At 47.4% G+C, this 11,372-nt stretch overlaps 1 protein-coding gene across 1 annotated transcript in view; it reads left to right on the plus strand.

Annotated features, from left to right (window-relative positions):
* The window catches only part of LOC110502091 (interleukin-1 receptor type 1), a 30,976-nt gene extending 20,867 nt beyond the window's left edge, over nucleotides 1-10,109 (plus strand). The window contains exons 3-11 of the mRNA XM_036959111.1: nucleotides 882-1,134; nucleotides 1,226-1,406; nucleotides 2,038-2,227; nucleotides 3,795-3,857; nucleotides 3,962-4,097; nucleotides 5,405-5,550; nucleotides 5,759-5,902; nucleotides 6,426-6,599; nucleotides 9,386-10,109. Coding sequence (XP_036815006.1) covers nucleotides 882-1,134; nucleotides 1,226-1,406; nucleotides 2,038-2,227; nucleotides 3,795-3,857; nucleotides 3,962-4,097; nucleotides 5,405-5,550; nucleotides 5,759-5,902; nucleotides 6,426-6,599; nucleotides 9,386-9,861 — 1,763 coding nt within the window. The 3' untranslated portion in view covers nucleotides 9,862-10,109. The remainder of the gene's footprint in view (nucleotides 1-881; nucleotides 1,135-1,225; nucleotides 1,407-2,037; nucleotides 2,228-3,794; nucleotides 3,858-3,961; nucleotides 4,098-5,404; nucleotides 5,551-5,758; nucleotides 5,903-6,425; nucleotides 6,600-9,385) is intronic.
* Nucleotides 10,110-11,372: the final 1,263 nt, after the last annotated feature.

The raw sequence follows: 11,372 nt of genomic DNA on the forward strand, positions 1-11,372 counted from the left end.
ACCCACTGATTGGATTTCAATAGGAATTACACATCACATTGTAAGCCAGCATAATGTGATTTGCAGGCCTGATGTGGCTTGTAAAACATGGATTTCAGGCCCTTGTATTACACTCTCAGAATAAAAGGTTTACGTTTGTTGCTAATGGGCTACAAACACGTAATCAATCAATGTACCAATGTACCTGCACAAACAGATATTGAAACAAACAATTCAAAAAAAAAAATCTTCCTGCAATAGAGCATGCTGGGAAATATGATGATGGGCATGGTTTTTGTTCAAAGTGACGTGTATGAGTTTTAGGCCCCTGTATTTGGTTAAAACTATGCCTGCAAAATAAGGCCTTATGAAATACATATGGCATTGTGTTAAATATACATTTTTTATGACAACATATTAATTTAGGATCTTACTTTTTGAAGTCTACAGGACAAGAAATGGACGAATGCAACAATTATGTCTCTGTAACAAAAAAATACAGTCACGGGTGGTAACTCTACAATTTGCTCGAAAGGCAAGGCACTGTGGGAAATATTTGAATAAGGCTTTACACTAATCAGTGTGTTCATTTAACACTACTCTGGTGTCTATGGGTCCATAGACTCAACCATTTCAGTATTGATTTAACACCGTCAGTGTTAATAAAAAAATGAACACTGGAGAATTTGTTGTGAAGAGATATATTTTGAAAGACCATCTCTGTAAAAACTCTGTCTATGCATACTACATGACACGCATAATAATTGCATACTTTTTTGGTGTGCCTCATTTCCCCAACATATTCTGTTCTTTAAGACGTGGACTCGTTAAATAAGATGGTGGTCCTCAAACAGTCCCTGTACTGCATGTTTATCTTTACTCTATATACTCTTTGTGTGCAGAGCTCTGTGTGGACAAAGGACGAGAGACTGAGTGGGTCTTTTCAGTTTCCGGTGATGCTGCCATGTTGACATCCACCCTGTTGGACCTCAACATGTCTGACAACCACAGCATCCCCTATAACATCTCATGGTATTACCTAAGGACTGGGACAGAGCTGACCAGGGAGACAGGAAAGACTCTGGTGCAGGGGAAGACACTCTGGATTTTTAACATCACGATGGAAGATGCTGGAGACTATGAGTGTGTTGTGAGGTAGGGGCTATACATTTGTCTGCTGTGTGTGTGTATATGTGTGTGTATATGAGTGTGTGGTGTAAATCTTTCCTGTTACCTTTGATAACAGACAACCCTCCGAGTGCTACAAGAAGGTTGCCTTACTGATTGTGAACCACACCAACCCAAAAGAATGCGGTCGACCAGAAAAGGCCCAACATGTCCTGACCAACACAGCCACCTCTTTCCTGAACTGCCCATTGAGTGACCAAATCAGGGAAGTAGACAACTACTCCATCCAGTGGTACAAGGTGAGTCCAATGGGGTAAACAGACAATGCAGTACAATAGGAGAGTGTTGAGAGGCCATCTGGCATTTTGAGAAAATTGCATTTTGGGAAAATACCGAATGGGCTGGTCCAATGGGATCGCCTAACTTTTTTTGTATTTTTTTTGTACAGAATTAGAATTATCTGGCTAAGAATGGGGGCCACAGAGACAAAAAACTGGCCTTTTGGGGGCCTCAAGGAAAGAAAATGGGCCACTGTCGGGGCCTCAATGAAAAAAGGGTCTGATGTGTCAGAAATGCCATGGCGGATTTCTGGTCTCATGCTTGACAATGCTGGAAAGCCTGTTTGAAATCTTTATTTTCAGTCATTCAGTCCATTTCTATGTATGGTTAATTTGTGTTTAAAACTATAGGAATGTAGGGTTACTACTAGTGACTACGTTTGAGACAATGTTACTTCAGACACACTATATACACTTTCATTGTTCATTTCTCTCACACATTGTACTGCATTGAATTGTTATGAGAGTTGGTCTTCTAAGGTAAGACATTATCAGAACTTATCTGTAATTGAATTGTGTATTAATTTTGTACTATAAGCCATATTCCATTACCACTACCTTTCAGTGTGCATTTCTATTTTAACCCTGTCAGGGCTGTGAACCCATTGTGGAAGATGATCCCTTGTGGCACAGGTTTAGTTATGTCAGTCACAGTACTATGGAGTTACTCCGAGTAGAAGTGGTCACCCTTGAGGATCATGCATTCTACACCTGCACCATGACCTTTAACTTGGAAGGGCTCAGCGGCAGGATCTCAGAGACCATCAACGGTACGGTGGACGGTGAGTATTGTTGGCACAGCTCATAAAAGTTGTCCTTAACCACAGATCTAGGATCAGATTATTACCATATACCCCCAATCCTTACCACAGCCATTACAGAGACAGTGAAAGTCAAACTGGTTACAGATCATTGCTAGACAACCTTGTCAGGTCCTGCCATAGATTTTCAAGCAGATTTAAGTCTAAACTGTAAATCGGCTCCTCAGGAACATTCACTGTAAACAACTTCAGTGTAGATTTGGCCTTGTGTTTAAGGTTATTGACCTGCTGAATGGTGAATTCATCTCCTAGTGCCTGTTGGAAAGCAGACAGAACCAGGTTTTCCGCCGCAATTTTGCCTGTGTTTAGCTGAATTCCGTTTCTTTTTTATAATGAAAAACTCCCCAGTCCTTAACGATTACAAGCATACCCATAACACGATGCAGCCACCACTATGCTTGAAAATAGGGAGAGTGGTAGTCAGTTGTGTGTTGCATTGGATTATCCACAAACCTAAGACTTTGTATTCAGGACAAAAAGGGAATTGCTCTGCCACTTTCTTTGCAGATTTACTTTAGTGCCTTATTGCAAACAGAATGCATGTTGTAGAATACTTCTATTCTGTATAGGCTTCCATCCTTTCACTCTGTCAATTAGGTTAGTATTGTGGAGTAACTACAATGTTGTTGATCCATCCTCAGTTTCTTCCTATCACATCCATTAAGTCCATACTGTTTTAAAGTCACCATTGGCCTCATTGTGAAATCCCTAAGCAGTTTCCTGCCTCTGACAACTTTAAAGTTGTCAGAGTTAAAAAGGACACCTGTATCTTTGCAGTGAATGGGTGTATTGAAACACCATCCAAACTGTAACCATCCAAAGTGTAATTAATTTTACTCCTGAACTTATTTCACCATGCTCAAAGGGATATTCACTGTCTGCTTTATTTTTTCTTGACCCATCTAACAATAGTTTCCCTTCTTTGCGAGGCACTGGGAAACCTCCCTGGTCTTTGTGGTAGAACCTGTGTTTGAAATTCACTGCTCAACTGAGGGACCTTACATGTAATTGTGCTGTATATGGGGGGTACAGATATCAGGTAGTCATTCAAAATTCATGATCGACACTATTATTGCACACAGAGTGAGTCCATGCAACTTATTAAGTAACTTGTTAATCAACATTTTACCTCCTGAACGTATTCAGGCTTGCCATAAGAAAGGCATTGAATACTTATTGGCTGAAGACATTTCAGCTTTAAACATTTTATTAATTTGTAAACACTTTGAAAAACATAATTCCACTTTCACATTATGGGATACTGTGTTGGCCAGTGATACAAATATTTAAATGTAATCCATTTTAAATTCAAGCTGTAATACAACAAATTGTGGAAAAGGTCAAGGGGTGTGGATACTTTCTGAAGACACTGTACAGTACATGACCCTGAATCAGAGGTTATGATTTCATAGAGGCTGCTTTGAAACTTTGCTCTGTGAGAGCTTAGAAAGGGCCATTTTCAATAGGGTCATGTGACTGCGTATTTCTGTCTGTCTATGATATTTATGAATCATTGTCATCATTTCAGTGGAGTATTGCCTGGAGCCCAAAGTGGTTGAACCTGCCAATGAGATCATCAAAGCAGATTTGGGTGAGTAAGCCACTATAGAACATGTACTGGATATGTGTGTGCGTGAGTTTGTACAGGTCTTTTAATTCACGATGCAAATAAAGAATTCAATGTTTGTCCCCTAGGTTCTTCCTTCAGTAAGATGTGTCGGGTGTTTGTCCCGAGTGTGGGGAATAAACATTGTGCAAATTTGAATTGGATTTCAAGAGAGAACTCAATTTCCAAAATTGTCTCAGAGCGCATCTTTCAGGAATCAGAAAGGTAGGTTGAGACAACACAACAGCATCACAATACACAATGTAATAAGTTGACAGTTCCGTGAAGAAGTATTTGCCCCCTTTCTGATTTGCTCTTTTGTATATTTTTGATACTGAATGTTATCAGATCTTCAACCAAACCTAATATTAGATAAAGGGAACCTGAGTTTACAAATAAAAGTTACAAATATTATCAAAGTTATGCACCACCCAATTCCCCTGTGCCTCAGAACCTGAACAACTTTCTGTCCATCTGTCTGTGAGTTGAAGCTGAGGCGCAGCTGGGTCATGCAGCAAGACAATGATCCTAAACACACAGTTAAGTCTACATGAAAATGGTTCAAATGCAACAAATGTGAAGTTTTGTAATGGCCAAGTCAAATTCCAAACCTACCCCAGTTGAGATGTTGTGGCAAGACTTGAAACGAGCAGTTCATGCTTAAAAACTCACAAATGTCACTGAGTTAAAGCAATTCTGCATGCAATAGTGGGCCAAAATCCCTCTACAGCGATGTGAGAGACTGATCAACAACTACAGGAAGCATTTGGTTGCAGTCATTGCAGCTAAAGATGGCACAATGAGTTATAGAGTGTAAGGGAGCAATTACTTTTTCACACTTGCATAACTTTAATTAAATAAATGAAATAAGTATATACATTATTTTTGTACACTCGGGTTCTCTTTATCTAATATTAGGTTTTGTTTGAAGACCTGATAATATTCAGTATAAAAAATATGCAAAAATAGAGAAAATCAGAAATACTTTTTCATGGCACTTGTCACGCCTGCTACCACTCTCTCGCGCCAGGCTGCCCAGCACTGTGCACTCCTGCCACCATCCTTATGCACACCTGCTTACCTCATCGCGCACATCAGCAAATTATTGGACTCACCTGAATTCAATCACCTGTGTTATGACCTCCCTTATATCTGTCAGTTCCCCAGCTCTTTTCCCCTGTCATACGTTGTTATGTTATCTGTGTGTTGATGCTGGTCCATGTCTGTTCCTCATTTAATGTTTACTCCCCGTACCTGCTTCTCTACTCCGACATTGGTCTTTACATGTATTTTGTGTCATCCAGATAGATGTTCTACTGTATAGTATCTAAACTGTTGGTACCATATCAGGTACAGCGCTAAGATTACAATAGGACCCATATACCTGAACACACAGTAGTGCTTGCTTTGAATGGAACTTAAGATAACACACACTGCTATTTTGTGAACTGTGGCCGTGATGGTTTGAGTGTGCGTTCACAAGGGGGAACTTGTCTGTCTTCTCTCCCTCTCTTCCCCTCCCCCTAAACCAGGGAGTGGAGAGAAGAGGAGGGTGTATGGTTGGAGCGTAATTTGAATTTCTTGACGGTGGAAGAGGAAGACTTTTCCATCCATTACACGTGTAAGGTTTCCAGCGACAGAGGCAGTCCTTCTGCCTCCTTCACACTACAGCCTACAGGTAACACAACACTTTCTGGAAGATAACATAAAAATGTTTCAAAAGAGATCACACACATATTATCCTATCTCTTTACCCTTGTTTTGATAGGGTATTATAACAACTGCAACCTCACCACTTTTGAAAACTGGTTGAAGAATTAAAGCCAGTCAGCTTGACCTTGGGTAAAAACTGTTATAAATGCTATCTTCTCTCTTTTTCTGCACAGATCCAAACAACCTGTTCCCTATTGGGGTACTACTGACTAGTCTGGTATTGGTGTTTACTGTTAGTGTTGTTATTTACCATCGCTTTAAGATTGACATTGTGCTGTCGCTAAGGAGGGTGTTCCCGCTTCTCTACCCAAACACAGGTACACAATGAGAGACAGTTTATCGCACATATACTGCCCAAGTACACAAGGAAAGATGAATAGAAACATACCTGAGCACGCACACGCAGACATGCGCACACACGCATGGGCACATACACACTATCTGCAGACTCATTGCATACTGTGCATTCACAAAATGGAAACTCGCATAAACATACATTCCTACACCAGATACAGACAGTAATGCACATACAGCATGTCTCCCCACAAACCCCCAGGCCCACACTTAAACCCACACACATGAATGTTGCATTGCTTGTTTCCCACTCCACACCTGACCACAAGTAAAATCCGTAGCAAGGTACTGTAGCACATCCCACAGCTGCAGTATGCAAGCACTGCATTTTCCATGACAGAGGAAGATTCATACGAGGCACTGAATAGGCTATGATGTCATTAATATCCAAGCCTCCTCTGTTAGGCAGGTTTGTGGAGACTTTTGTTCCAGCCCAGCACTAACACACCTATTTTGTTTTACCTGTCTCTGTCCTGCATGTGGCAGACTCTGATGGGAAGCTGTATGATGCGTACGTGGCGTACCCCCGTCTGTTTGGGGATGGGGGCAGGGCCTGTGGAGAGGCAGAGATGTTTGCCCTCCACACGTTGCCCCAGGTTCTGGAGGGGAGGTGTGGCTACAGGCTCTTCATACTGGGCCGGGACAGCCTACCAGGGGAAGGTAAGACATCTCGGTTCGACCCTGGGGCTCCAGGTTCCACAAGATTATCTTAGCATTGGCATTAGTACACATGTAGCATGATGATGAAATATGTGGACTCTTTTTGAAGTCATAAAGACCTTATGAAACCATCTTAATGGTTAAACAATGTTTTAATAACCATTTTCCCTGCTCCCTTTCTCCCTCTTCTCCTCCCTCCTCTCTTTCCCCCTCCCCCTTTTCTTCTCCCTGCCCCCCTCTCCCTCTCCTCCTCCCTGACCCCCCTCTCCCTCTCCTCCTCCCTGACCCCCTCTCCCTCTCCTATTCCCTGACCCCCCTCTCCCTCTTCTATTCCCTGACTCCCCTCTCCCTCTTCTCCTCCCTGACCCCCCTCTCCCTCTTCTCCTCCCTGACCCCCCTCTCCCTCTTCTATTCCCTGACCCCCCTCTCCCTCTTCTCCTCCCTGACCCCCCTCTCCCTCTCCTCCTCCCTGACCCCCCTCTCCCTCTCCTATTCCCTGACCCCCCTCTCCCTCTCCTCCTCCCTGACCCCCCTCTCCCTCTTCTATTCCCTGACCCCCCTCTCCCTCTCCTCCTCCCTGACCCCCCTCTCCCTCTCCTCCTCCCTGACCCCCCTCTCCCTCTCCTATTCCCTGACCCACCTCTCCCTCTCCTCCTCCCTGCCCACCTCTCCCTCTCCTCCTCCCTGCCCACCTCTCCCTCTCCTCCTCCCTGACCCCCCTCTCCCTCTCCTCCTCCCTGACCCCCCTCTCCCTCTCCTCCTCCCTGACCCCCCTCTCCCTCTCCTCCTCCCTGACCCCCCTCTCCCTCTTCTCCTCCCTGACCCCCCTCTCCCTCTCCTCCTCCCTGACCCCCCTCTCCCTCTCCTCCTCCCTGACCCCCCTCTCCCTCTCCTCCTCCCTGACCCCCCTCTCCCTCTCCTCCTCCCTGACCCCCCTCTCCCTCTCCTCCTCCCTGCCCACCTCTCCCTCTCCTCCTCCCTGACCCCCCTCTCCCTCTCCTCCTCCCTGACCCCCCTCTCCCTCTCCTCCTCCCTGACCCCCCTCTCCCTCTCCTCCTCCCTGACCCCCCTCTCCCTCTCCTCCTCCCTGACCCCCCTCTCCCTCTCCTCCTCCCTGCCCACCTCTCCCTCTCCTCCTCCCTGACCCCCCTCTCCCTCTCCTCCTCCCTGACCCCCCTCTCCCTCTCCTCCTCCCTGACCCCCCTCTCCCTCTCCTCCTCCCTGACCCCCCTCTCCCTCTTCTCCTCCCTGACCCCCCTCTCCCTCTCCTCCTCCCTGACCCCCCTCTCCCTCTCCTCCTCCCTGACCCCCCTCTCCCTCTCCTCCTCCCTGACCCCCCTCTCCCTCTCCTCCTCCCTGACCCCCCTCTCCCTCTCCTCCTCCCTGCCCACCTCTCCCTCTCCTCCTCCCTGACCCCCCTCTCCCTCTCCTCCTCCCTGACCCCCCTCTCCCTCTCCTCCTCCCTGACCCCCCTCTCCCTCTCCTCCTCCCTGCCCACCTCTCCCTCTCCTCCTCCCTGACCCCCCTCTCCCTCTCCTCCTCCCTGACCACCTCTCCCTCTTCTCCTCCCTGACCCCCCTCCCCCTTTTCTTCTCCCTGCCCACCTCTCCCTCTCCTCCTCCCTGATCTCCCTCTTCTATTCCCTGACCCCCCTCTCCCTCACCTCCTCCCTGATCTCCCTCTTCTATTCCCTGACCCCCCTCTCCCTCTTCTCCTCCCTGACCCCCCTCTCCCTCTCCTCCTCCCTGATCTCCCTCTTCTATTCCCTGACCCCCCTCTCCCTCTTCTCCTCCCTGACCCCCCTCTCCCTCTTCTCCTCCCTGATCCCCCTCTCCCTCTCCTCCTCCCTGACCCCCCTCTCCCTCTTCTATTCCCCGACCCCCCTCTCCCTCTTCTCCTCCCTGACCCCCCTCTCCCTCTTCTCATCCCTGCCCAGCTCTCCCTCTCCTCCTCCCTGACCCCCCTCTCCCTCTTCTCCTCCCTGACCCCCCTCTCCCTCTCCTCCTCCCTGATCTCCCTCTTCTATTCCCTGACCCCCCTCTCCCTCTTCTCCTCCCTGACCCCCCTCTCCCTCTTCTCCTCCCTGATCCCCCTCTCCCTCTCCTCCTCCCTGACCCCCCTCTCCCTCTTCTATTCCCCGACCCCCCTCTCCCTCTTCTCCTCCCTGACCCCCCTCTCCCTCTTCTCCTCCCTGCCCACCTCTCCCTCTCCTCCTCCCTGACCCCCCTCTCCCTCTCCTCCTCCCTGACCACCTCTCCCTCTTCTCCTCCCTGACCCCCCTCCCCCTTTTCTTCTCCCTGCCCACCTCTCCCTCTCCTCCTCCCTGATCTCCCTCTTCTATTCCCTGACCCCCCTCTCCCTCTCCTCCTCCCTGATCTCCCTCTTCTATATTCCCTGACCCCCCTCTCCCTCTTCTCCTCACTGACCCCCCTCTCCCTCTCCTCCTCCCTGATCTCCCTCTTCTATTCCCTGACCCCCCTCTCCCTCTTCTCCTCCCTGACCCCCCTCTCCCTCTTCTCCTCCCTGATCCCCCTCTCCCTCTCCTCCTCCCTGACCCCCCTCTCCCTCTTCTATTCCCTGACCCCCCTCTCCCTCTTCTCCTCCCTGACCCCCCTCTCCCTCTTCTATTCCCTGACCCCCCTCTCCCTCTTCTCCTCCCTGACCCCCCTCTCCCTCTTCTCCTCCCTGATCCCCCTCTCCCTCTTCTCCTCCCTGATCCCCCTCTCCCTCTTCTCCTCCCTGACGCCCCTCTCCCTCCTCTCCTCCCTGACCCCCTCTCCCTCTAGCCGTAGTAGATGCTGTGGAGGAGAGCATGCTGGCCAGCCGGTGTCTCCTCCTGGTCTACTCTGGCTCTACGTTCTGCAGTGACAGCAGCGGTGTCCTGGAGGCCTGGCAGATGTTCGAGAGGCAGACGGCCATGCACCATGCCCTGCTGGAGGGCTCCCTTAAGGTGGTCCTGGTGGAGCTGGAGGAGGTCACTCCTACACAGCTGGCCCTCTTCCCTGAGTCGGTGCGCCACCTCCGGGAGCGCCAGGGCGCCGTCTGCTGGTGGAAGAGTAGCAGGACAAGGAGGAACAAAGGGTTGAGGTGTGGGAGGTGGAGAAAAGAGGTGGCGGAGAAGAGAGGGGAGCAGGCTTCGCCCCCTCTCTCCTCACCCTCTCTTTTCTTGTCCTCACGCTTCTGGAAGGAGTTGAGGTATTATATGCCAGTGAGGGGCATGAGGACGAGGTGCCCAGAGACGAACAGCCTGTTGAACTTGTGATGGGATTGATGGGCTTTGGAGAGGACAGTGTTAGACATAAGGAGGAAATATGTTGAATGAAAGGACTTCCATGGAGAGTATAATGTTGTTCCTGATGATTGATCCTGACGATTAATGTTGTAAAATGCACAGTTAAGAGTATTAATTCTGAACATATTGGCAGAGCCACTCAAACACACACACCACACACACAATTTACCACTGTTGTACATACACACCACATCTGTGAGAGAGCTTTAATAAAGAGAGCCCAGTAAATTCTATACAATGTAGTTGATGTCTTTATTTGTCTACTTAAAAAATGTTCCCACCAATGTTCCTTTATTTCGGATTTTTAAAATAATATTTTTTTCAGATTTGTTAATCCTCCAATGAGAAACTATAAGTGTTTAAACTAATATTTATGGATGCAGTTATTTATTATGAGGCCAAAGTACTTATGAACAGCTTACTGGCATTTAATATTCAATGTTTTCTACATGGTGAGCTGACTATTAACAAACACCTTATGATTTATTAATGAAAGCACAGTCCTGAAACTTCCCAGACACTTCCCAGAAAGGGTATGGCGATTTGCACAAGTTGGTTGCGTGCTAGCTCTTCTGTTATGTCTAGTTTACATACAGGTAGGACTGGCTGTGACTGGTAACCTGCTTTACTGTAATCCAATGTGATCATAGGCCATTTCAAAGAAAGTGTGGTTAGGAGTACTGGAGATTCTACAATCCAATGGGGGGAAATCCAGCGGAGTTTGTTTCACACCTCAAGAAAACATTCTCCAGCATTGTCTTGCCAAACTGAAGAATCTAACTTAAAATCACACTTCCGCGAGCCTGAAACCACTGTGAAACAAAGTGAAGAGGAGGACCTTGGGTTTATCATCTCTAAAATGCATGGATTCATGTAAGTATTGCAATTGTTACTGCAAACTATTGGTACACTTGGGTTTATGTAGCATGAAGGTAGTCATTAGGAAGGATTAACAGCATGTTAAAAGTTCTGATAAAAATATAAACTTTATAGATTTTTTAATGGTCCTGCAGCTATGTCATGAGGTCCACCTGGCTACCACAACACAGTGTCTTCAGTAAAGTTGGTGGTCCTCACGGAGAAGCAACTCCACCATGGGGCTCATGTGTCTCAATTGCAATGGCTCATTAGCTAGTCCCCACTATGCAGCTCTGCCTGGAGGCTCTCAAGTCTTGTTCACACTGCAGGCCTTAAAAGGATACTTTTATATTTTGGCAATGAGGTCCTTTATCTACTTCCCCAGAGTCAGATGAACTCGTGGATACCACCTTTATGTGTCCAGTATGAAGGAAGTTAGAGGTAGTTTCGCAAGCCAATGCTCACTTGCGTTAAGGCAATTAGTGGAAGTCTATGGGTATCTGCTATTGTGCTAGTAGATATCTATAGATCCCCTACACTATTTCATGCTTGTTTTCTCACATGAACAGAAATTGAGCGAACAGGGTAGAATCTTTACAACCAGGAATTGACAGAGGGATTTC

This window comes from Oncorhynchus mykiss, chromosome 22, assembly GCF_013265735.2.
Source record: "Oncorhynchus mykiss isolate Arlee chromosome 22, USDA_OmykA_1.1, whole genome shotgun sequence".
In the NCBI taxonomy this organism is placed as follows: domain Eukaryota; kingdom Metazoa; phylum Chordata; class Actinopteri; order Salmoniformes; family Salmonidae; genus Oncorhynchus; species Oncorhynchus mykiss.